Below are 27,453 nucleotides of genomic sequence, written 5' to 3'. Positions count from 1 at the left end.
GCCGCGATGGAAGGAGCTCAAAGTGACGGGACAACGGAGGCTGCCGTCATCTGTGATCTCACTGCAGACACTTTATTGGAATGCTAAGACAAATTGGTTTGTTATTTTACTGCCCTGTTTAACAACTCTGCCAAGTTTAGCTTTGTTTTTGACAGTTAAAGGACCAAACCAAGAGGCTATGTTAAATATCAGTACCCTCTCAGTAAACTCGATCGAGACCTGAAGCAAAGAAATTGTCCAGCAAAGAAAAGACATTTATTAATTTGAGAGTGTTTTAGCCTTATTCTGAGCACCAAAACTGTTTACAGATGATCCCTTTCAAAAGAATCGGCGATATTCTCAAGGGAGTTTGGTTTGTTCATACGCAAAAACACCAAAGACATGAACATTACAGTCGACAGCAGCCTCCGTTCGGCCATGTGCGTTCTTGTAAAGGGCAATAGTAAGTTATATTAAAAAAGAGAAGTGTGATCGTTTCTGTTTGGAGCACCAGGGAGTGTGAATTATCTCCTCCTACGCCCGATGGTGTTCACACTCTCGTGCCGCCGTCCGCAAAAACCTGCCCAACCACTCCGGACAAGCGATTATGAGATTGGTGTGAAAAGGCCCTAATAGTTTCAAACTTCCTCTGTTCGAGAAGGGGAGAACTCTAGTACGGAGGCTTTACGTTTAGCGTGACCAGAGTGTTATCCAAGAAGACACAGTTTTATCATTTCTTCATTGCACTGGATTAGCTTTAGTATACGCTAAAGAAAGAAGTTTGAAGCTGCAGTGAGCTTCTGCGCTGTTATGAGATTTGCAATCATGTTGTGACATAACCGGAATTGACCTTGACAAACATTTCTGTCTGAAAACATCCAATTATCGCGGCACTGTTTTTCACTAAACCTACAGAAGCCTTTTTCCTTTTCTTTTACACTAATTGCTCTTAATGTAATCTTTTAAATTTCATAGTCAAACTAAGAGTCTTTCCATTAATCTATAAAGTTAATCAATGGCAGCATAATGAACACACTTTGAGTGGAGAACTGAGTCCGGGGATGATTTATGGACTTTGAAAATGTGGGGGACAGGTACGGATTTTACCCATTTGCAATAATTTTATATCACTGCATAATAATAATCGATTTTTCACGCAGTTGTCAATGTTTTTCAGCTTGTTTTCTCTCTTAGCTTTAAAGAGATATTCCAGGATTTTTGACATAGGGCCTCATTTCCTAGTTATCCAGAGTGTTGCTGATTTCTGGAGATATATTGTTTTTTTGTAATTCATGCAGTTCTTATATATGAAGAGTTACGTGGCGCTAGGCTAGTGCTAGGCTACACTCCACAGTGCACCTGAGGCATGTTAGCGCACAGTCTCGTGAGCAGGAGTTTCCCCGATGTTCAAAGCTGCTCGAGGCTGGCTTTACTGCTGGACCCTCCATAACATTTCAGCAGTGAGAGAATTACACGCATTTAATATGCACTCCAAGCTAGCTACCTTTAGAGCGGGAGGGCATCCTGCTCCCCCCACTCCGGTGGACAGAGGCATCTTATAGATCAAGACATGTGGAGAACAGATCAACACAGACAGAGTGCCCCTTTTCCCTTCATCTGCTTGATGCTTGCAGAGGCGTCTTGGCACAGAGCATATCAACATACAGTGAATATGTGAAGAGCGCATTATCCCACAAGTACATAAGCACTCCATAGAATGACACGCTGAACAACCCTTGGCATAGGCCGCAAAGAGACGCCATGAACGATATTAACAGCACTTGACGACATGTTACGGAAACCTCTGTTTAAGCTACATTTAGCCGCCTGTATTCTCTTCCATCGCCACTTGAGTACAGCTCTCACAACCAAAAGGAAAGATCACAGGGTAGCTCGAGGACAAATTGAATCGCACGGCTATTTTCTCTCCGCTCCAAATGATAGGCCAAGTGTATAAAGCCAGACAATGGAGGCTGATTTGGAACCGAACGGGGCCGAGAACACAGACTATTGTGTGACCCTATAGGTGTAAGAAGAGTCATTTGTAAGCTTTTCAGGCCTGTTCTTGTGCCGGAACTGTAAAGCTGAAGTGTTATTGAAGATTAGTGAGAAGGAAAGAAAAGCAGGATTTCAAGATGGTGTAAAAAAAATCGTCCGGGGATGGAAAGGGTCACCGGATGAAGCCCAGTAATGCAGGTGAGACACCGCTGACGACGAAAAGGGAAGGAGCGGACAGTGTAGAATAATATAAGCTGTCTCCTAAAGTGGTGTCCAAATAGTGCTATTGAGTTTCGTGCATATGAATCTAAATATTGCTGGTAGGCTTCTGTTGTTCTGCTTGACTATGCAGCATGTTTACATTTAAGGGATATTTCAGGATTTTTGACATAGGGCCTCATTTCCTAGTTATCCAGAGTGTTGCTGATTTCTGGAGATATTTTTTTGTTGTAATTCAAGCAGTTCGTATATTTGAAGAGCTAAGTGGCGCTAGGTTGGTGCAAGGCTAGTGTATGTCTATGGTATCAGCTAGCCTGCATTAAAAACAGTCTGACCCGCTCCACAGTGCACCTGAGGCAAATCACTTATAACACCAGACTAACCATATAAATGTCTGTGTCGAGTAATTTTAACCATTTTGCATTTAAAATAACTTATATTTGAGCAGCATCAGCTTCGTGGTTGTATAAGCTACGCGGCGGCGGAGTGATCTGCTAGAAAATAGTCCCTCAAAATGCAATCATCATGTGATGCAAGGTCAGTTATATTCCAAAAATTATTCTATCGACACAGACATTTATATGGTTAGTCTGGCGTTATAAGTGATTTGCCTCACACTGTGGAGCGGGTCAGACAGTTTTTAATGCAGGCTAGCTGATACCATAGAAATGCGCTAGCCTTGCACCACGAAACTCTTCAAATATAAGAACTGCATGACTTACAAAAAAAAATATCTCCAGAAATCAGCAACACTCTGGATAACTAGGAAATGAGGCCCTATGTCAAAATGAGGCGTAATGATACGAGGAGCACAACATCCGCGCAGTAACTCCTAAAGACTTCCCCGCTCACTTCCGTCAATAGAAGCTGCGTGACTTGTAGAGAGCTAGCAGAGAACAGTTGAAGGAGCGTCGATAACTTGTGAACAATGCCTTTTACGTGCATCGTGCCGGGCTGTGATAACAAGCAGAAAGTATATAGTGTAGTAATGTTTCACAGATTTCCAACTCACCCCGGACGACGGCACAGGACTCAGGACCTCTACCATGAAGTAGGAATGCGCGAGCACTTTCCGAAAATACATTTTCTGCTTGTTATAAAAGGCTCTCTACAAGTCACGCAGCTTCTATTGACGGAAGTGAGCGGGGGAAGTCTTTAGGAGTTACTGCGCGGACGTTTTGCTCCTCGTATCATTACGCCTCACACTATAGTACCCCTTTTTATCTGCTTATAAAATCAACATGTTACATTTCTGTGTCAATATACTTCGCATGAAAACACTTCACATAACTTTATTTAAATAGGGAACACGTGAAAGAGCTTGGTAGCTTCTATCGTGAGCTTTTTTGGAGCTATGTGACATGTGGGAGAGGCTGCGTATGTGCTCCGTTTGCGTGACAGAGCGCACGGACAAAGACCAGACGGGGATATATTAACACATCTAAGGTTAGGTAAGAACATATCTTAGTATGTAAAAACGGTGGCCTATTCCTTTAACAATAAGAAATACGAAAGCACAATCCGAAATGAAGGTAAGTCACAGTAACATTTAAAAATGGCTTCCTGGTGAGCAAAACAAAAGTCATATCAAGCCTCCATAACATCTTTAGAGTCATGTTCTCTCTCTCTCCAGTCAACCACATTTATGTAACACATGCATTTTGCTCATGTGAGCGAGCCATGACAAGGTCACCGAGCTCTGTAGGCAAAGCGAAGGCTGACTCATGTCCCCAGGTTGTGTCCAGAGAACCTGCTTAGTTCATGTATGTCACTTATGAATGATGACAGATTGTGTTGTCTGCTGGGCCTGTCAACTATTAGCCAGAAACCTATTTCCATGATGTTCAGCACATTAAAGCAGTTTCTGTAGATGCACAGAGCGTGATTCTACAACAATACAACGAATCTGAAGCACAGGAGCTTTTCAGTATCGAGAGACAACTGAATTTGAGCTACATTTTCAACCAACACTGCATTTATTTAAAGGGGCTAGATGCAAGTTGCCAATTTTATCCTCAAGTAGCACCTTTTTGAGTGACAGTGCAGGATTTTAGAGGCAGTTGTGGTGAACAGGTCTGGGCTCATTCTACACATTAGGACATTGCATGTAGCGGGAGGAAAATACTTACTTTTAACATTTTTAAACTCTGTATTGTCCCTTTAAGCAACATGTCCTCTACAAGTAACAGAATAGGTTTTATACAACAGCTACGATTGTTCTGAAATGAAAGTGATTGGAGGCAAGGCTATGTAGAGCACATAAAGTAATACAGAGAGATTTTCAGAACAGGGATGATTAAAAAAGTAAAATATACAGGATACAGGTGAAATACACTTAGAAAGTTTCCACAATTGAAATTATGGAAACACACAAGTACTTTAGGTTAGGAGTACATTTAGACAATAAACTGAACTGGAAGCTCAGATCATTTGACGTGAGCAGGAGACTTTTATCAGGCATTGTGCGTGTTAGTTCATGCTGTTCTGTGTTGGGGCATCACTGTGGAGGACTGGGCCAGGATAAACAAACTCATTTAAAGGCTGGTCAGTCGTCAACCTGAGCCTGGAGGCAAGGCAAGGCATGTTTATTTATACCGCGCATTTTATGCACAAGGCAACTCAATGCGCCTCAGTGGACATTATATAGACAAAAGGATGAGGACCAAAATACAAACTGTTCTGTCCTTGAAGGATCCACTCCATAGCTTTTTGACTGACCTGAAAAGCTCCTTCAGTGAGCGATTTGTGATGCCCCGGTGCTGTGAACATCTGAAGAGCTCTTTTGTCCCTACTGCTGAGTGCTTCAATACTGAGACCTTTACTTGAGACGCTGTACAGTTGGATTGACGTTTCAGGCCTGCAGCAGAGTCCATTATGTTATATTATAGATACAGTACTATGTTGTTTTATGTCCACTGTGATGTGTCAACGTCTGTGGCATTTTTTATTTTTCTCATTAGGGGATTCAATAATGCTATCTTTCTGATGAAAATCTAGAATAGCCCCCAAAAATAATGATACAAGTATATATACGACAACGTTTAATCCCCTCCTGGAACCACCACCACCTTAACGTGGTGGAGGGGTTTGAGCACCCGAATGATCCTGGGAGCTCTGTTGTCGGGGGCTTCGTGCCCCTGGTAGGGTCTCCCATGGCAAACAAGTCCTGGGTGACGGGTCAGACAAAGAGTGGTTCAGAAGCCCTTTATGAGAGACCAACAGGCCCGGTTAGAATCGTGAGGCCGTCCTTCTGTGGACCCACCACCTGCAGGACGAGCCATAAGGGGCTGGTGCAATGTCCAACAGCTGCCCCCACGACCCGGCAACGGACAAGTGGAAGAAAATGGATGGATGGATGGATGGATGGATATACGTTTAATTAAAAAAAAAAAAGCTTCACTTTTCATATGCAAAGGTAAATAGAACCATTTTCAGCCTGCGATTGAACATTGTCTGAGTTAAAAAAAAAACACTTTATTCCAAATTGTTCAACACTACTTGCTATTATTCTAATAAATAAATATCAGGCTTCCACACGAGGTCTTATTATCACTATTCATACACAGCTACTGTATCACTCAGCTCAAGTGTTGCCTTGCCTCCATTATCTCAGTCTCGACCTCGCCTCCCTGCTCTGTCTGCCCCCTTCCCCTTTTTCTCGAAAAGAAAGCAACAGTCAGCACTGTTGCAATGCAGCCCTTATGCAACACCATTGAAAAGACCGTCGCGCCCAGCACAAAAGTTGCAAACAGGGCGAATACCGGCGTAGCATCCACACATTTGTCGGTGACAGAGAGAGAGGTGAGAACGGCTCGAGATTCCCGCTCCCTTTGTGTCTTTCATAATGTGCGGCACTTGTACCGAGAGGGCGGGCATAAAACATTTATCAGCCTTGAGGTGTAGTGCGCAGAGGCATTTAGTCAACGCAACGGCACTAAGAAGACCTTGTGCGGCGCAGATGAAAAGCAATGCAGAACGGAAAGGCAGATGGCTACTCAGACAGTTCCAGCTATGTGAAAACAATTTTAAACTCTTACCACCCGCCTAAACCAAATGCCTTCCGTCCTCTTTGGCTACAGGCCTGTGTAACACCTCATTTGAAAGCTAAGACCCACAAAACTGATCTTTTTCCTCACGTTGTTGCTGTATTGTGTCACCTTTTTTATGGTTTTTTTTTGTTGTAATTTTTTAGTTGAGTTTTTGTCATTTTTTGCTGAGTTTCTGTCACATTTTTGTCACATGTTTGCTGAATTTTTGTCACTTTTTGTTGAATTTTTGTCACATTTTGGTTGAGTTTTTGTCACATTTTTGTTGATTTTTTGTCACTTTTTGGTTGAGTTTTTGTCACATTTTTGTTGAATTTTTGTCACATTTTTGTTGAATTTTGTTACATTTTTGTTGCGTTTACATACTTTTTTCCTTCTCATTTTTTGTGGCTGTTTTGGTGCTTTTTTCCCCAAGAAGCTTTTTGATTAGGGTAAAGCAAAACAGGAGAAAATGGGTCAGGTGGGAGTTAAGAGGTTAAAGCCGGGTGTTATGCATTGTTTCAGGTGTTTGGTGAGGATTTCAAACCCATTTTAATCACTAGCTCGCATTTTGTTTCAGTGTGAACACATCTGATTTAAAACTACTCCCAGGGCGGGCACAACAGGCCGCCTGGGAAAAGCTTCATTCATTTACTTGAGAAAGTTTCTACAATGCCTGACTAGGGCTGGGTACCTACTGTACTTGGTACTGACCGAAAAGCTGGGGCCGTATCAAAAAACAAAAATTTTAGGTTTGACTTTTTATCTTCAGACGCCAATAAATAAATAATAATAACCTGTGGGTCTAAAAAAGCAACTTGAATGTGTGTGGAGATAACAAGCCGCTTTCTTAAAGCGAAGCAAAACTATAACTTACTAAAACTTTTGTAATTATTAGAGATGGTCTGCAGCAGGTCTGAGCCAGGGCTAAACCAGGACATGGTTTGACAAATAAAAAAATCTTGAATCTTGAATAAGAACCTCGAGCTCTTAGACAAAGAGAAGAGCACAAGAAAACAAGAAAGACATCTTTACCTTTACAGGAGGCTGAGCTTTTGTGCCTGTTCTTTACCAAACTCCAGCTGCAGTGTGAAGGGAATGTCAAAGAGTGTTTGTGAAAAAGTGAGCACTCACTTTGTATTAAACATTCTTGGTACAGTTTTGGTAAATTACTAGTGACAGAGTAAGCGCTCAATATATCATCTCTAAAAATATCCAGGTAATCGATAAAATTACGATATTTCATCAATATTATTTGGGTGAAATCTTCCCTGACAAAAAAATCACTAAAATCACTAAAAATAATAATAATAATAATAACTAGAAATGCAATGGCTGCGCCATTGCGATTGACTGCGGAATTGTGGGAAGCGAATGCAGAAATTGCATAAACTCTTCAAATTGCATAATCAAATTTGCATAAACTGATAAAATGCATAAAATGTCATGTTGCATAAACTGTATAAACTGCAAAAAGTGGTAATATGCATAATTTGCATAAATTATGTAAATTGCTTTAAAATGCATAAATCCTAAATGGCATAAACTCTTAAGTTGCATAAACACTTTAAAATGCATAAACTGGTTAAATCCCATAAAGTGGTTACTTTGCATAAATTATTAATATTGCATCAACTTTTTATATTCCATAAACTGGTCAAACTGTTGAAATGGCCTCAGTGCTTGATTGGCAGAAGCTGCACAAATGGCTGAAAGGCCTGGAGTCTCCCCATTGGCTGGATTTGCACATACACACCAATGCAAAAATTTCAAACTCTCGTATAAAAGAACTGGAAATCTGCAGAAGGCCAATTTTTTCTCAAAACCCACAAGTTGCAGAAGCTGAACATGCACAAAGTGCAGAAATTGCATAAAATGCAGAAAAAAGTGCAGAAAAGCATGGATTTGCGGCAGCCCCATTATAAGTCAATGGGAAAAATCTCCGACATTTCGGCCGATTGCGGAAAAAACGTAAGTTGCAGAAGTCCCAAAAGTAATAGCACCCTTCTCCTCAACATGCGGAACGTTTTGATGCATAACTTGCATAAATTGCACAAAGCATGAAGGTGCTGAAAGCTCTAGAAAATCGGGAAAAAGATGGAGGAATAATAATAAAGAACATGAAAACCAATAATTGACTGCGGAAGAATTCCGCAGTCAATCAATAATAATGCATTGGTTTTATATAGCGCTTTTCTGGACACTCAAAGACGCTTTACATTGCACTATTCATTCACTCCATACTTGGTGGTGGTAAGCTACTATTGTAGCCACAGCTGCCCTGGGGTAGACTGACGGAAGTGAGGCAACCAGTCTGCGCCATCGGCCCCTCCGACCACCAACACTCACTCACTCACTACATTCGCTAGGCTTCCTGGTGTTACCAAACGGTCTCCTATCCAAGTACCGACCAGGCCCTTCCCTGCTTAGCTTCCGAGGTCTGACTGGATTGGGCATCGCAAAGGAGGTATTGACCACTTCTGTGTTGAATTAAACCTGGTTATTAAATGTATATTAAATGTATGGAATTAGATAATACTGTGCATGAATGCAAAATTAGAGTAGACCATTTATATATATTTTTTTAAAGTAACCCCCTGCACACATGGTTGTCGTGAAGCAGCTTTTTTGGAGAAACTTGTTGTCTGTTATTAAGTCCCTGTTGTAGTAGTGTGGCACCACGCCATTTTGTTTACACCGCGCCTCTCTCCAAAATCAGCGCTGATCTATAAATGATCTGGATACGTGCGGGATACGGCCGATGTGTTCAGGGAGACTGACAGGCAGATGGATGCTCCGCTCACTCTGTGCTGTGACAGCGTTTATTCTTCTGTATTAAAAAAAACATTTACCGCGACTAAAAATGTTACCGTTATCATTTTACTTACCGAGCGATAAGTCGATATACATAGTAATTATCACGACAGATCTGAGCCCAGCCCTATGCCTAATGAGCCCCTCCCCCCTCACCACCACCAAAAGGTAGCCCAGCAATTTCCTATTCATACAAATCTTCCTGTTTATTAGGGACTTGCTATTATAATAATGAAACAAAGACACTCTACCCAGGCCCAAACGAAATTAGCTTATCAAAGCAACCAAGCAAATAATGTTGTGCAATCAGCATGTGGCAAAACACTGCCGGCTAATTACACACTCATTTGTGCATTGTTTTGTATGGGCTGAGAGCAATTAATATTGGAAAATACTGAATTACAATACTCACACACTGCCAGAGAGTGGACTGTTTACAATGAGTCGAACAATTCTATAGGCTCAAAAAACGCAAGAACACTGTATGTAATTCAATACGTGGAAGAAGTTAGGACACCCCCGTCATAAAGGGACAGTTTTCGGATTAGGATTCCTTCTTCCCTGATGGAATATTCCAAGAAGACAATGCCAGGACTTAACGGGCTCACCGCTGTGAAAGAGCGGTTCAGGGAGCGTGAGACATCATCCAGTCCAGATCTTAACCTCATTGAGAATCTTTGGGATGTGCTGGAGAAGGCTTTGCGCAGCGGTCACACTCTCCCATCATAAATGCAAGATCTTTGTGGAAAAAAAATCTGCCCCTTTTGTTACTTCACACTTTACACTTCACACTGTTGTCTTTTAACTTCACCTTGTTTGGAGCTACAGGAATATGTTGGGAGAGGCCAAATGCTAACAACATCTTCGGTCTTTTTGCGTGACAGAGGGCACACAGTTCTTCCATATTGAGATATGTTCTTACCTGAGCTTAGACGAGTTGATACGTGCCTGTCTGGTCTTTGTGCCCGTGAAAGAGCGTGGTAGCTTCTAACTTCACCCCGTTTAGAGCTATAGGAATACATTGGGAGAGGCTAAATGCTAACAACATCTTTGCTCGTTTTGCGTGACAGAGCGCACACACAAAGACCAGGCAGGTACGCATCAACTCGTCTAAGGTCAGGTAAGAACACATCTCAGTATGTAAAAACGGTGGCCTGTTCCTTTAAGGCAGGGGAAGGCAACGTCAGGCACGAGGGCCAAATCCGGCCCTTCAGCACAGAACCTCTGGCCCTCAAGATGATTTTGAGAAACATTATTACACAAATCAGAGAGTACTTTGAACATTATTAGAGTTAAATGGGAGGGGAAAAAAAGGTAGAAATACTGTCAATACACCCACTTAGGTCATATATTATACACAACACTGGCATTTGAAGGAAGTGCACAGGAAAAAGAATAATCGTTTTAAGGAAGAAATGACATAAATCTACTTGAATTAAGAGATAAAATCTAAGGTTTGAGTAGATTTGGTCTTGTCTTAGATTAGATAAAACCTCTAGTAGCAGTTATTCTCTTAATTCAGATCATTTTGTGTCATTTCAAGGGAAAAACAATTATTTGTTTTATTCCGACTGAAATTCAACATAGAATTTGATTAATTCAAGCCATTTTAAGTCATTTATCTCATTTAAGATCGTAATTTTTCCAGTGTTGTGCTTCACTTTGGGCTAATAATAATCAGCGCCTTCGGCCCTCGGTCTATTTACAATAAAGAAAATCGGCCCTCCGCTAAGAAAACTTGCCTACCCCTGCTTTAAGGTGTGTGACCTTCATTTTTGTGGCAACTTTTTTGGGGGGGTACGGCATTATGCTAAACAAGGAGTGTTTTGCCTCTACTCCTATCTTCCAGCACGCGTCTTTCTCATGAAAACACACACTTGCAAGGACTCTTCGGCCAATTGTTCAAAGCTCCAGGAGAGCAAAGACACAGGAACGCAAAGAGCAGCTGCAAAAGAGCGAAAGTGTTGAAGGACTGCCGTTATTCAACTGACTGACCGCCAGGTGGTGATCATTTCATCAGGTATGAAACTGACAGAGTAAAAAAGAGAAAAGAGGCTCTGATTGGCTTACAGTGACAGCATACCGTGTAAAGTTGTGAAACTTTCTCAAATCCAGCCCCCAAAACGATCATCTATAATCACCCCGATTCCAGGCGGCGTTTGTTAATTGTCATTTGTAAATCAATTTGCACTGCACCAAATCCGACTACAGCAGGAACAATGGCCCTACGGAGAAAGCCTGTCTTTTCTAATGAAGTGAACATGGTGGAGTGACTTGGAAAGGGCTGCGGATGTCATTCGATTCACTTTGTGGCGCCTCCCCGGCAGCGGGAAAACAATGTGAGGTGATTGGACTAAATTACATAGCCCGTGTCAGCCTCCGCCACTGCTTCTGGCCCTTCTTCTAACCATCACGCTCACTCCGGCGGACACATAATAAATCACTAGTCAGAACGCGTACACAAACAATCTTTCCTCCCCCCCCCCCATCTCTTTCTTCTGACCTCCCACTTTTTCCTCATAATCTTTCTCCTGTCGCTTTCTCAAATGTCAAGAGGCGACATTAACAGCTCGGCGTTTTCTCTCGAGCAGATAAAGCTTTATGAAGACCGCTTTCTTTGTGCAGCGTCATGCTCGGCTCGGCAAAAGGCCTGCAAACCTGTCTGGAAGATAGAAGGAGGGAAGAAAAGTCAATACTGGTTCTGGTGAGGACATCGGAGGATAAAGCAGAGGCGGATGAGTAACTGCTCCGAAGTGACAGACAAGACCAAGAAACGGTCAATATTGGCGAAACAAAAGGGAAAGGGAGTTTCTTTTTTTAGGGGGGTACGCTAGAGGCTACATGAATGTGGTTTTAAATTGATCATACGCTTTACAGGAGTAATTGCCTGTTTGTTTGTCACACCTTGGGCGACCAGACGTCTGGATTGTGTTCTGAAAGTCTGTTTTTGCGCCTTATGTCCGGACAAAGAGCGCCTGTCCTCCCATTCGGGGATTTGACCAGTTTTATGGCTTGAGCAGGAGCTGTTAATTATCTGCCTCCCAATCAGCGCTCTATTCTCAGCGCTGTTGGCACTGTTGAAGAATGCTAATGTTAAACTTCTATTTCTAAGAGTTTATTGCAGTGCTTTTTCCAGCCAGAGGAATGGGGAAATATTTCAGAGCTAAAAAGGAGGTGAAATTGAACACATATTTCAACACTATATTAAAAGAAAACCTCCGTTCAATGGTGTTGACACATTGTACAACTAAATATCATTAAATCTGAGTTTAACGGATCATTTTCTAAGTAACTGGCTGCACTGGCTGTAGAAATGAAAGACTCAAGGGGTACGCGAGACAAAAAAGGTTGGGAACCACTGGTTTGTTGGGCTTTAATTTTGCCCCATAGGTTTTTTTTAAGGGACTAGAAAGTAGAAGGTTATGGTAGACCTTCCAGTGAGCCTGTAAATCATGATTAAGGTTAATGATGATGTCCTCACTTATGACACTCTGTCCTTCGAGCTCAAGTGTCCTTGTTTTTCAGTATTATGGAACTGTTTGAACTGCTTAGAACTGCTTTTTAAAGGTAGGATATGGACTTGTCTGTGTAGCCAGAGAGGAGGAAAAACCAGTGGCGGGTCGTAGGGTTTCAGACAGGGCCTTCAATAGCAACCTGGGTTCACGCACTGAAACGCAAATAAACTGACAAAAGGCTTATGGATGGGGCGGCATGGCAGTGCAGTGGTTAGTGCTCTCGCTTCACAGCAAGAACGGTTCCATTCCCACCTGGACGGGGCCTTTCTGTGTGGAGTTTGCATGTTCTCCATGTGTCTGTGTAGGTTTCCTCCGGGCACTCCAGTTTCCCCTAACGCTAAAACAGGTACAATAGGTCAGGATGAATGGCGTGTGTGTAAATGAATGATGGTCAGAGGGACTGTAGGCGCAGATGTGTCCAGTCGTGACAGCACTTCTGTCAGTCTCCCCCAGGGGAAACTGAAGATACAAATGTAGGTTACCACCACCGAGAATGGAGTAAATGCTCTTCTCTTCTAAAACTGTCTTTTTACGTGGCACATGTTCTCCAAAGGATGTATCAACAACGCAAACCAAAGCAGCAGTGCCGCCGCTCGAAACGAAAACCTTCGGGAACACTCGACACATGACAGGCATCGAGAGCATTATAACGTGGAAACAGATGTTTTCAGGAGATGTTTTGTTGACAGAGCGAGACAAACTCTTCTCCTGTCCGGGGCCAAACTCTTCTCCTGTCTGAGGCCAAACTCTTCTCCTGTCCGAGGCCAAACTCTTCTCCTGTCCGGGTCCAAACTCTTCTCCTGTCCGAGGCCAAACTCTTCTCCTGTCCGAGGCCAAACTCTTCTCCTGTCCGAGGCCAAACTCTTCTCCTGTCCGAGGCCAAACTCTTCTCCTGTCCGGGGCCAAACTCTTCTCCTGTCCGAGGCCAAACTCTTCTCCTGTCCGGGGCCAAACTCTTCTCCTGTCCGAGGCCAAACTCTTCTCCTGTCCGAGGCCAAACTCTTCTCCTGTCCGGGGCCAAACTCTTCTCCTGTCCGAGGCCAAACTCTTCTCCTGTCCGGGGCCAAACTCTTCTCCTGTCCGGGGCAAAACTCTTCTCCTGTCCGGGGCCAAACTCTTCTCCTGTCCGGGGCCAAACTCTTCTCCTGTCCGAGGCCAAACTCTTCTCCTGTCCGGGGAGCCAAGCCTCTATGTCCCGCTGTCGTTCCCGCTGCTTTGCTATCGAAGCTCTTCATAAGGAAGGGTTACCAAATATCCGTCATTAATAAATCCACTTCATTTTGCCTCAGTCGGACATTTGTTTATCCGGTTTAGTGGAGCCTTCACTTCTGATTGGCTGGAACATCTTGCCCATGCGCAGTTACATTAGGGGAAGCTAGAAGGCCCTGGGGGGCGTACTGTCAGTGTACATCGAATTCGGATTGGCTGATAATTCTGTCAGTCATGCTGAGTGTCAATCATGTGTGTGGCCTGACAACACTGGGCCTGCAGAATCTGTGAAGAAGGTTCTGAGGAGGAGCAGCTCGCCAGAGGTGTTTAAGGCTGAGTAGGAAATTACAGTTACACATCAACAAAATAAGCGACTCAACTGTGCATTATACAAATATATTAGAAATGCCATCCATCCATCCATCCATCCATTTTCTTCCGCTTTATCCGGGGCCGGGTCGCGGGGGCAGCAGTCTCAGCAGAGATGCCCAAACTTCCCGATCCCCACACACCTCCTCCAGCTGTTCTGGGGGGCCCCCGAGGCAACACCAGGCCAGCTCGGAGACATAGTCCCACTAGGACATGCCTGGAACACCTCCCGCGGGAGGCGACCAGGAGGCATCCGAAACAGAGGCCCTAGCCACCTCAGCTGGCTCCTTTCGACGTGAAGGAGCAGCGACTCTACTCCGAGCTCCTCCCGGGTAACTGAGCTCCTCACCCGATCTCGAAGGGTGCGCCCAGCCACCCTGCGAAGGAAACTCATTTCGGCCGCCTGTATTCGCGATATTGTCCTTTTTTTTTAAAATGAAATACTATTAAGACATTCAACACTTTTTTTTTTCTTTATTTGGCCAAGGCTAGCAGAGAAGGCCCTGCCATTCATTACAAAAACATCCTTTTTTTGTTTTGTTCCTGAGATATTGTGAGGATGAGTTGCCAGATCCTACAACTAAAACCAGTTTGCAATGAACACAGGCACTCTCTGTAACTTCTAAAATCCTTGCACCACAAGTTCTCATTAGAGGTAGTGCTGGCCTCCGCTGGTTGAAGCTCTGTGACTGAATTCTACAGCCATTTTAGGCAAAGGACTAGCAATGTGAGGTTCAAGACCGAATTGGCTCTTAAAGGTTCAGATTTACTCTAAATGGGCTCAAGAATCAGCAGAGCGAGCAGCACAAGTGAAACCCTTTTCGCACAAAAAAAAAAAACATTTGGCAGAGCAGTTGTAGCCTCTTTTGATTCATTGTTGCACAAAGGTTTATTCACAAACGCGTTATACAAAGGGGTGAAAAGTCTGCATCATAATTTTGGATCATTTGAAAGTGTGCCTGTGTGTCAGCGATCGGGTCTCAAGGTCTTGGATAACATGAGTCATCTGGCTGGTGTAGAAAGCAAAGGTGAAAAGGAAGCACTCATTCAAACTTTTATACATGAAGCAGTATTTTTGGAATGTTTAAGCGCACGCTGCATATTAACATCCTGTGATCTGTTCCCTCACAAGTGGATACTGGTTCAATAATTAATTGGCCTTTTCCCCAACGCTCCACAAAACCCAGTTAATCATCGTGATGAAATTAGACGATCGCAGAACACACCCCCAGAGAACGCACGCCACACAGCCTGGCTCACACAGCTCCACTTCTCAATAATAATGTTACGCCGAGATGCAGTGTGTCCTCGAAAGCTTTTTAAAAAAATATATATATATAAAGATTAGTCCAAACATATCTGGATCATAATGAGAATTTGGAAGAGCAGGTGTGACTTTGCCGCACGTCACAAACCACTTTTCCGCAAATTTTCTCCTTTGGTGGCCTTCGTTAGTTGAAGGGTAACCATAGCAACCGAAAGTAAAAGTCGCAAGGTTTATATTCGGAGGCTCGGGTTTGCGGTGTCATTGTCGACTGCGGAGCTGAAGTCACACAAAAGGCTTTGTTTATCGCTCTGACCTCTTTGGGGCGGCACATTAGCTTCTACTATAAATTCCCCTAATGGATCAATTATCTGCAAGTCAAGCCACTATGTATGGTCTTGTTTTGTGCAGGAAAACCATTCACAGCCATATTTATTCATTCGTTTGGGGCGATTTGAATTTGAAAACCCATGTCCTTAAATTATTCCCAAGGTCAGGGGGGGCCGGGATGACTGCACAGCACCCATGGAGACATATGGAGCATCTGGGGGAAGATCTTTAACACAAAACATGAGAAGGTATTGAGGGATAGATGAAAAAATGAATGTGCTACACTTTACAGAAGCATCACAGGACTTTCAGCCAGTCTCTAATCTGCTTCCATTATTTGTCTATGAGGGAGTAGCAGTGTCTTGCACAAATACTTTTTGCAAGTTTATGTGGTGGAAGGATTCAGTCAGTTGTTTTTGTATTCTTTATCTCCTGAGACTCATCGTCACATCTGCAAGAGAGAGACCTGTTTGAACTGTTCTACATTTTCATGAAAGCATACAGTATAGACTACATAAACCAACAGCATTAAAAAGCATAACACTTAAAAACAAGAGCGGATACTCCTTCACAAGGGATTTAAATTGTTCAAGGGTCATAAGACTGTCCACACGCAAAGCCGTCTGTGCCTCATTCCAAACATATGGTAGCAAAAAGCCTCCATACCCCATTCCCTCTTAACACGGCGTGACTCAAGAGTCAAAATGTCCTGAGACCTCAACTGGTAAGCATTTGACCTGACATTTAATACATTTAACAAATAATCAGGCAGGACAGAAAGAAGAGCTTTGTAAATAAACAGCAGTGCTGCTCTCTCCTTGCTTTAACATCCCACTTCAGATCACAGTAGTGGGTCTTATAACCAGCTCGTGTGATGAATCTAAATGCTGAATGGAAAACTGCATCCAAAGGCTTTAGCGCAGATGCAGTGGAATGCATGTATATGGTGTCGCCATAATCCATAATAGGAAGCAACAGCAGCCTGAATAAAAACATTGCTCTCGGCTCTGAGCAGGGATGGCTGGCATCAATGAGCCTGGTGGGCTGAGCCCCTCCTGACATGAAAAAATAATAAAGAAATGTTTTATTGCTGGGTTGCAGGTGACATCACAGCATTCTAAAGGCCTATACTATTATATGTAAGACAAATTATTTTGTTTTTGAGAAAATCTTTGGTCTCGTACAGAGATATCATGGACCCAGTGACTGATATTAATGATCATTTGTGTAATTCATACATTTTCTTTTTAGCTACGACTTGTGAAAGTGTAATGCTGTTAATAGGAAAAACTGGCTCTTGTCTTGCCCCCACTAGGTCCAGTGAACCCAGCAATTGTTAATTTTATCATAACTAATTCCCAATTAATCTGTATAATCTGTATAATTATACACATTAACGTCTTGCTGAAAGTTAGGTCATTCTCATATCTTTGTGCTAAGGGTTAAAGCACTGTTAGACAATAGTCTGCTGTTTAAATGATGTTATGTCGTTGTTTGACCACAGTTTATAGTGAAAACGTTTGCCTCGTTGCGTCTGTGTAGTCACATGTCTGATGCTCTGAGTCTGAATAAGAGCTATCTGTCATATTAATTCTGCTGATATGTGGTTAAATTGTTTTTTTTTTAGTCTCACAAGCAACGGTAAATGTGTTTTTTCAATCCAATCATTTTCAGCATATCTGATACCAAAAAAAAATGACCCAACACCATTTAGTTTACATCACCAGCCAATAATAATAGGATAAAAGCAACTTCTACTTTATTGAACAGGCTTTTCCTCTGAAATATTTACATCCAACACAATCTTTTTTTTCAGCCTGTAAGCACGATTTCTCCCCTCGACCAACCTGCTGGTCTCCACTGTGGGACAGATCCACATCAGAGGGAAGAATAAGTGAAAAATGTCTGAATGGTTCAATTTTCTGTCACTTGTGTCTTCATTACAAAAGGTCAACAAAAGACGGTCAGTGTTTTTTGTTCTTATAAATCACTCTATGAACAGTTTGGCAAATGGGGCCCTCTTAAACAGAATTTTGCAGGGGACCAGGGGCGCCGCCAGAAATTCTGGACCCTATGAAACCCAACATTTCTGGGCTCCCTACATTTTTTACAGATAAGAAATGATGCAATAAACAAATTCATGTTTGTTAGTCAAAATGGGCAAAATACACATGAAACTTATCTAGGGGGGAAAAAGGGTTCTTCTTCTTCACCCACGCCGGCTACTCACAAGGCTAGAAACAGCCCTATGAGTAAATGTGTTGAAATGACATCATGAATTACTTGTGGTACTTGAACATACGGTGCTCTCTTTTTTTTCCTCCCTTTTGGATAATTCATTCAAGTCATTTGCACTATACAGACACAGGAAGCAGCGGGAGCCGAGGTAATGGCATAAAGCAATGGTGGGTCTGCTCTTATTATAAAAGTCATCTGTTAGAATGGCTCACGGGAAAATGCGGATGAAATGAAAGCAAATAATAAAAGCAGCCCTTTTAGAAATAAGGTGTAGGCTATAGGGCGATGAGGAGGGACATTGAGGCGCTTGGGTTTGGTGCATAGACAGGGATATGGAAATAGATGCGAGCACTTTGCATCGGCTGGTGATTGAACTACATTTAGAAATTTACATGATCAGAGGCCAGATGCTATGCAGATGATGAGCGGGAGATGAATCGGCCCAGAGATGTAGTCAAACTGAAATGAGAGATGAGGGAGAAAACTTCATTTGGGTCTGAGATTACCAGGAAAGTGGAGTAGTAACGGAAAGACAGTTCGATATGTTGAGGATATATTGATATAAAGTTCTACAGAATGAGCCTAGCACTGAACATTAAGCCATGTTCTAGAATATTATCATGTCAGGTGGAGAGCAACTGCCAACAAAAATATACAAATGGACAAGCTGATCATTATTTGTGAAGGATTAGGTCTCCAGCGAAAGACCCCTGAGAAATAATTCAACAGGGCCAGAGAAGACGTTGAACTGTGGAATAAGTAGGATATTAGCCATAAGCCAAGCCAAAAAACACAGTTACTATCGTAGCTGCCCAGACTTAGTAAAGAGTAAAAAAGTATCACAACACTAAGCAATTTCCGATGATTGTTTTTCATAGGACGAGCGTTAGATCCAGTTACAAACACCATACTTAGGGTCGTGACGAAGAAGGTTGAGAAATGTAAAACAAGCTCCCTCCCCTCCTGATTGGACCTAGCCTGATTTTACCATCCCCTCACACTCATTTCATTTCGTACAAGGGTCTGGACCTTCCCAATTGAGCTCCATTATCAGGTGGGAGGGGTGAACTCCTTTGAAACGATTGGATCTGATTTTCTCTAGCGCTTGGTCGTGACGTATGCAATGCGCCCCAATGAGTGAAGCAGCTATCGTAACTCTATCATGACTCTATCATGACTCTATCGTAACTCTATCGTGACTCTATCATAACTATATCATAACTATATCATAACTCTATCATGACTCTATCATAACTCTATCGTAACTCTATCATGACTCTATCATGACTCTATCGTAACTCTATCATAACTATATCATAACTATATCATAACTCTATCATGACTCTATCATAACTATATCATAACTATATCATAACTCTATCATGACTCTATCGTAACTCTATCGTAACTCTATCATGACTCTATCATAACTATATCATAACTATATCATAACTCTATCATGACTCTATCATAACTCTATCATGACTATCATGACTATCATGACTATCATGACTCTATCATGACTCTATCATGACTCTATCATGACTATCATGACTATCATGACTATCATGACTCTATCATGACTCTATCATGACTCTATCATGACTCTATCATGACTATCATGACTATCATGACTATCATGACTCTATCATGACTCTATCATGACTCTATCATGACTCTATCATAACTCTATCATAACTCTATCATGACTCTATCATCACTCTATCATGACTCTATCATAACTCTATCATGACTCTATCATAACTCTATCATGACTCTATCATAACTCTATCATAACTCTATCATGACTCTATCATAACTCTATCATGACTCTATCATAACTCTATCATAACTCTATCATGACTCTATCATGACTCTATCATGACTCTATCATGACTCTGTCAAAACTCTATCATGACTCTATCATGACTCTATCATGACTCTATCATAACTCTATCATAACTCTATCATGACTCTTGGGAGCATTCCTTGCACATTCCAAGGCTTTAATTTTAATTTCTGGATATTTGGGAGCCGAGTCAGGACGGATTGAAGAGCTTCCATTACTTTTTTTATTGCCAAACGACAATGCAGCGCGAATGCTTGACGTCGCCTACAAGCCCCGCCTCCCCCGCTCGCTGAATAGTAGGTTGGAATCCAACTGATGTAACGCAGCCACTGAGATCAGACCCAGACGTACATGTAGGGAAATTATAATTGACCGGAGTTTACGGATGGATGGCTAAGGCCAGGCTGGATTGGACCTGAAAGACCCTCGTCGTTCCCTGTTCCCTGTTGACAGGCTGGTTCACAGGAGAGATCAACTCTTTGGTCAAAGTTATGGCAAAGGGAATTCTGAATAGTTGTTGAGAGCAGGAAAAATACAACGATTCAATATTAATTACGTCACATCAAATTGCAGGCCCCTGTGACCAATTAAACTTACTGTTCATGGTCTGTTCATGGACCCAGACCCTAACAAAAAGGATCAAGTGCTGGTTTTATCAACAACAACAAAAAGATGAATTGTCCGAATAGTTTCATAGATGCCTGCCTTTACATTAAAATGATTTGTTTTCGACTTTTTGCCTATATTCAACCAGAAAAGTCCCACTGTGGTTGCAGAAAGTCCTCATGTTAGTGGCTCATCTGTAATGACATGACAATATCGTGAAACAACCTATTATAAAGTCTTTGTGTGCAAAGTGCAATGTAAACACATCCTTCAAAAGAAATGACACCACTGCCGTCATTATTGTTAACACTGTTACCATGGGAACTCAAAATCTCTTTACATGAGCCTGAAATCAGTGTGCACAAAGCGATGTGTCGTGTAAAGGTGTCGTATCGAGCAAAGTCGTCCAAAACTTCCCAGTGAGTAGAAGCGCAGGCATAAACACAAAGTCACAGCTCGACTTGTTGTGCCAAGTCAATTCCAACACATTTCTCCATTTTCTTATATCCCTCATTAAACGAGACACATCAGCCAACTATCGGAAATAAGATTGCATTTCTATTGTGCACCCCTGGAGGTGACTTCGCCGCTACATGGGAGGAAATGAAAAAAAAAAAAAAATGCAATGAGGGTAGGCAAGGAAAGGCAGCCAGAGCTAGTGGGAGGAGAACGAGCAGAGAATACTGAGCCGGGGAGTCGGGTGCCGCGGGGAGAGAGAGCGAAGGAGGGGAGGTTCGGGCGAGGCGTGGGCGACTGACAGACAGCCAGGAATGGAAAGCCTAATTAATAGTCCAAAAACTGCAGGCAGGTGTGGAGACAGGAGAGATGGATGGTACTTAGAGGGGCTCCTCCAAAGATAACAAGACAGCAGTGACACCGGCCAAGAGTAAAGAAAATAAAAAAATAAAAAAATTAAAAGAATGGGATGAATGGCGGACTTTGACGGACAGAGAGAGTGGGAGGGGGAGAGATTGCGCCGGGACAGATTGGAAAGATGTGGCGAGAAAGTCCTTATTAAGGTGAGAAGAGGGTTTCCAAGGTGATGTGTGACTGAGCTATAGGGAGAGGGACAGGGAGGCAGACGGGGAGAGATTGGAGACTCGGTAAGAGCAATTATAAAGGTCGCAATTAGCAAATCGCAAAGACACCATCATACATGGATGTAAAATGGTAACCACTGAAATAATGTGAATCTATTGTTAAAAGGAATGTCAATGCCGGCAAACATATCAAGTATACTTAATGTTTTGCTTCTTTTGTCTTTTTGGAGATATACTCGATATTGTAATTCTGCATATCTTCCAAACAGCATTAATCATTCTTTTCAAAGAGTAGGCTGTGTAATGTTTTTCTTCAATATTTGCTCTTTAATTTACAGAGAGAGAGAGAGAGATGGGGAGAGAAAGTCTGCTCAGCGTGATGAAGTGATGCGTAATCCTTGGAGCACTACTGACGTCTTCCTGGTTAAATTCAACCTCAGCACCATGTTGGACAAAATGGAAGCAGATTCAGCGTTACATCACGTTACACTATACATCATGTAGACGTCCATGATGGAGCTATTTATCATCTCATGCATGCAAGTCAACGTGCTTGACAGCGAAAGAGGAGGGATTGACGAGATTAGAAAGCCAACAGTGCACAAATGATTCCATTCACATATTTCCACAAAAGCCTGTAAAGAAATGATTTGAGTACGGCTATGGTTTGGCATAAAAAATATCTTCTGTACAAAATGAAGACAATATGTAAAAGCGCTGCAAAGTAGTCGAGCACAAATGTTAGATTTAAAAGCAATGTCTAACAAACACCTACCATTTTAAGGTTAGGAATAGTAAGAGTGCACTGAACCTGACAGTTGTTTTGTTTTGTTTTGTTTTAAAGGCCAAACATGGGAGTAAAAATATCCATAGAGTCTTCAAAGGTCAATATAGAAGCAAAATCAAGGGCTAAACCTAAACCAGGTTTGAACGTTGGCAAAATGATGGGATGCAGACATGGACTTAACTGTATAAAGCTCTTAACTGCAAGTTATGCAAAGCCCATACAAAAGGAAACCAATCTAAAAACAATGAGGAAAATTCCTCATAATCAGGACTCAATCAAGCATCACAAAAAATAAACCAAATATTTCTATCCACTTAACATATTCACTATGGCAACATTACAACATACAATTTAAGTCAATTGATGGTTATACAGTATGTGGCATAATCTAAATACATGTACGCCTGGTCTGGGGTAGATTTTTTTTTTTTCTAAACCAGATCTAGGTATTATCAAAAGTCAATTGAGCATTGAGTTCCTTAACATACCACAACTCAAACTCATACCACAGTTTGTGAATATTCCCAATCTTTATAAACAGGTATTGGGAGTTTCAGTGCCTCTCTGAACAAACCTTGGTCACTTTTTGGTAGGGTGACCATAGCTTCCAACTTAAAGACTGGGACACAATTCAGGAATTTGTCTTTTTCCACAATGATTGATAAAACTGACCTGCACCACCAATCGGCTGTGAGAATATAAACTTGAGGTTTTAAATTGGTTTAGGCCTTGTCAATGACGTCAACACAGCGAACACGGCAAAGTGTGTTCCTTTGAGGATAACTGTGGCCAAAAGCTGGGACACCTGGGACAGATCCTGCATAAAACTGGGACAATTCAATGGTCTTGGAGAAATCTATGGGGACATGAGGCAAAGGACTCAAAATTAGAGCTGAACAGAGTAAAGTGGGATGTCTGGTTATCCTTGGACAACATTGGACACAATGTAGAAATATATATTTGGGGGGGTTCTAATCAATAAACATGTGGAGCTAAGAACAACGGAGAGTTAGAGAGACTAGAAAGATTACTCAATAGATTACTTGGGCGACATCGTTGCCACTAAAAACAAGTTCAAGCATATTTTTGATGAAGAACAACCATTATGGTAGAGAGAAACCTCAAAGTGTCAATTTTGCAAAACCTCTTTAAAAAGTTCATCAGTAAACCACCCTGGACATGCAGCCCCGTTCCCCTCACCATGTATGCGCCACGGTGAACCGCCTCTGCTTGTGGATGTTGTTGTTGAGCAGCATGCGCCGCAGCAGTCGGGGCGAGTTCCGGGGCGAAAGGCGGGGTGAGATGGACGAGGGCGATCGCCGGTGGCCGCGCGGTCTCTCGGGCTGCAGCAGGTTCTCCCGCAGGATCTTGACCAGGTCCTCGTTCAGGCCCGAGTGCTTGGGCATGGGGGGCACGGCCAGGGTGTCCTGATGGCTCACCCCCATGCTCGCCTGCTGGGCCATGCCTCTCCACCTTAGGCTCAGGGAAAAGGTTGGAGCTGTAGATCTATCCTGTCCGCTGAGGTCTTCACAAACGTCATACAAACGTCAAAGGGAGATCCATGTGTCCATAAAATGGCAAAACCAGACGGTAAAATTGTCACCTCAATGTCCACCCGGTCTGCCAAGTTCCTCCCGAGGACATAAAAAAAAAAAGTCAAAGTTGGTTCATAGAAATAAGCAGTCCTCTCACTTCGAATACTTTTTTGATGAACGAGCAGGGGAAAAAACGCAACTGGATCTTGGTGGTGAACCAGCAGTTGACAATGACGCGACGGCCAAAGCCAGCCGTCGAGGTCCTTGCGACTAGACCCAACAGGAATAAGAAACAATCGTCTTTTGTCCTTAGACACTTTCAAACAAGCAGCAAGATTAGAATTTGTTATTCACAAGCAGCAGATGAAAAGATGAAACCGCAAAAGCGTCAAAGTCTCCTCTGTCCTTCCAATTAAAAAAAAGACTTCTCACATTATCCACAATCTTCAATGCCTTTCAAGAAACTGTCAGAAGATGCGAAGACTGCGAAAGCGCCACCCCGAAGTGTGTCCCGTCACTCAGGTCTCTCCAATTGCGTTCCAAAAATCAGGGCTGATGCGGTCCGCGTCCTCCGCTGCAGCTCCATTTGTGCCAAAGGAAATAAATCTTCAATGGGACAAAGAAAGCGATAACGCAAATATATCTCCTGTTTTCTCCTTGTGCTGGAGGGAGGTATCTGCAGCGAGTGAAGCAGGAGCGTTGAGCCTGCTGCTGCCTCCAGTGCGTGAGTGTGCGCTCCTCTATGAAAGTGTCGAGATGAAGATGCGAAGAGGGAGGGTGCGCTGAGGAGCAAAGAGAAAAAAGCGGGGGGGGGGGGGGACAAAATCATCTAGTCAAACCCTCTTCTCCCTGTTGCAAGACTGTAACTTTCAACAGCGCAGTTTGCGAGGCTCTGGTTGCCGAATTCATCTCTCAAAGCGAAGAAAGAAGATAAGCTGAAGGACTCTTGGTGACTTTGAAGCATCCAGCACAAGCAATTTTGTGGATCGTTTCTTGGGAGGCTCAGCGCTGACTTCAGCCACTTTGCGGGCTGCTGGTCTTGCGGAGCTGAGATGATCCGCTTGTGTGTGAGTGTGTGTGTGTGTCAGAGAGAGTGCGCGGGGCTTCCAATAAAGCACAGAAAGGGAGGGGGGGAAAAATGCCACCAATGGAGAAAGAGACGAGCTGCCGTGAGATTTGCTGTATGCATGCGTGGCTCTGAAAGCCAGGGCGCATCTGCACACTTCACTGAAAGCAGGCGTTAGTTATTGAGTGACCAAAGGTGCCGTCTGCTGATAGGGCAGTGACTCCTGGAGGGGCGTTTGCCAAACATTTGCACACATGCGACGGGCTGTTTAGCCCGTGTCAACCTGCCCCCGGGCTCCTGCTGCTCTGCTTCCAGTCTATTAGGCTTCCAGGCGAGGGAAGACGCGCGGGTAAAAATGTAAACAAAGGCGCCTTGGTGTAATTTGCTGCAACACTCCCACCCCCCCATCCTTGTTCCCTCCTCAGCCTAGCAACCAGCGGCTTTATCTAAATGACTGCACTACAAAGCCACCTTATGGATGGGAGTGTTTTATGAGCTCAGGGTCTGCAGTGACATAAAGGGGCCGCAAAAAAGCAACGTACTGCAGGTTGTGTTCATGATGTGACACTATGACAATCTCCCAGATCAGGGAAAGGCGACGTCAGGCCCCCCTTTAGGGCTATTAGATGTACAAACATTTGTTTACCTTGTTGCATTAAAGCTGTTAAATGCCCAGATGTGGAACCTGGAGTGTAGGGTGCATGTGTGGCCGTGTGGGTGTGGAGAAGGAGCGGGGAATGCTGAAGTCAATAGCACAAATGTATGGAGTATAGTATCTCTCTTCATTTGGGCAGCTGTTTAATAAAAGGAAGGGAAAAAAATCTGGTATCTGGGCAGGTGTGAATAACCAACTACCACGTATACATGCCTTTCAGTCATGTGACTTGTGTTCTTATGGCGGCCATTTTGAATACCGAAGTAGAATTATGCAGTATGTAGCAATATCTCGACTCAGGATGAAAATGAAAGACAACTGATTGACAGTGGCATTTTTATGTACTCTAAATCATTGCTCAAGAATATAACAGTAAAAACACGGCCCCAGAGACGCACGTTTATATGAAGAAACCAGTGAGTCAGTGTTTAAGCTGCTAGCATGCTACCGGTTAGCATTTAGTTTCAACAGCTCAGCTCTGACATCTCCAAGAGAAAGCCCTGAACCAAACTCCAAACATCTAGCCTTGGATACAACATGTGACGGAGGTCAGAGCTGAACTGTTACTGCAATATTTCCAGAATGTTCATAGATGTGAGCCACACATGTGTTTATCGTGTTGAAGCCATTGACAGTTGATTGATGACAGTTGCTAACCGGTAGCATGCTAACGTCTTGAGCAGCTTAAACACTGACTCAGACTGAGACTCTGTTCACATGACAAACTGTAAAAATCCCAAAGAAAGGTTTTCTGTTTCCTCTTTGATGTGTTAGTTTAGTCTGAGGAGTGAAGCAGTTCTTTAGTAAATCCTGCTGTAGCTCGACAGACAGAGCTGCTACGTCTGTGCCACATTTGCTGGTTATTTCACATAAACGTGCGTCTCTGGGGCCGTGTTTTAACTGTCATCTTCTTGAGCAATGATGACGAGTACATAAGAATGCCACTATAAATCAGTTGTCTTTCATTTTCATCCTGAGTAGAGATATTGTTGTAGCACTGCATAATTCTACTTCGGTGTTCAAAATGGCTGCCGGAACTATGCGTGATGTCATTGGAAACACATGTATAGGCATCGAACTCCGTTATTAAGAGGCTTTTGGGGCACTTCTAAAGTGGTACGCCAAGATGTCCTCATGCAATTAAACTAACACTTCAAGATTTAGTCTTGTTTTCACAGCTTGGCAAGAAATTGGGTAGCACACACAATTTGTGCAAGATTTAGTTAGTAACTGCAGTGCACACAACACTGAGAAAACTAGGGTATTGTAATTGATGATACTACCACTAGCTAGTGGTGCTTAATAAATCTGACACCACCTCCTCCCATGTGTATCGTGTCCTGTTTATGTTGTTGTTGATGTGTATATATGTGTGTGTGTGACAAATAAACTAAACTTACTAGTAGCTTTTGACAGCACTGAAGTGAAGTGAAGTGATACTCCTGTGTGGCCCATTGTTCAGTTGCTCCTAGAAACTGCCAAACAACTGCGCGTATGCATTCACTTAAGTATCACAGCTGTAGAGACCAGGATCGATCTACAAAAAACGTCAAGGTCACAATCTGGCATGTTTGTTGTAACCACAAAGCCTCGTTCATAATAGGGTCCCATTCGTCAAAAGAATATATAGGAGCGAAAATGGTCACCAAAAGCGCGCCCCATTTCATCATCATCATCACACTGCTCGAAGGGAAAGAAAAAAGGCTTGAAAACTATCAATCACCAAACAGTTTTGCAAAAATCTTGTCAAAATATCACCCTCATGTCTTGTTTTGAAGCTCAATAGAGTGATTGCTGCCTCCTCGCACTCACGACTCCATCTAACTCCAAATAGCGACGGTTTCTCTAAAATCTGCAAAACACCACGACTTGGATTGGACAATTTACACATCTTGAGTTCTGGCAGAAATTGTTTACACGGTTTGAGTGCCGGTAACGACATCAGCGATTGGACA

At 42.8% G+C, this 27,453-nt stretch overlaps 1 protein-coding gene across 3 annotated transcripts in view; it reads right to left on the bottom strand.

Moving 5' to 3' along the window:
- Positions 1-27,453, bottom strand: part of pde4d (phosphodiesterase 4D, cAMP-specific) — a 296,018-nt gene that overhangs the window by 170,610 nt on the left and 97,955 nt on the right. Inside the window, exon 1 of one of the 3 annotated variants that reach the window (XM_079552158.1) lies at positions 23,443-24,816. The exons of 1 other annotated variant lie outside the window; for it this stretch is intronic. In XM_079552158.1, the coding sequence (XP_079408284.1) occupies positions 23,443-23,705 (263 nt within the window). In that variant the 5' untranslated portion in view covers positions 23,706-24,816. Of the gene's footprint in view, positions 1-23,442; positions 24,817-27,453 lie in introns of those variants that run through there. One more of the 3 variants, XM_079552155.1, reaches the window with a different exon arrangement.

Source organism: Gobius niger, assembly GCF_951799975.1.
Source record: "Gobius niger genome assembly, chromosome: 1".
Taxonomy (NCBI): domain Eukaryota; kingdom Metazoa; phylum Chordata; class Actinopteri; order Gobiiformes; family Gobiidae; genus Gobius; species Gobius niger.
The sequence above is the reverse complement of the archived record's forward strand: the minus strand, read 5'-3'. Positions and strand labels throughout refer to the sequence as shown.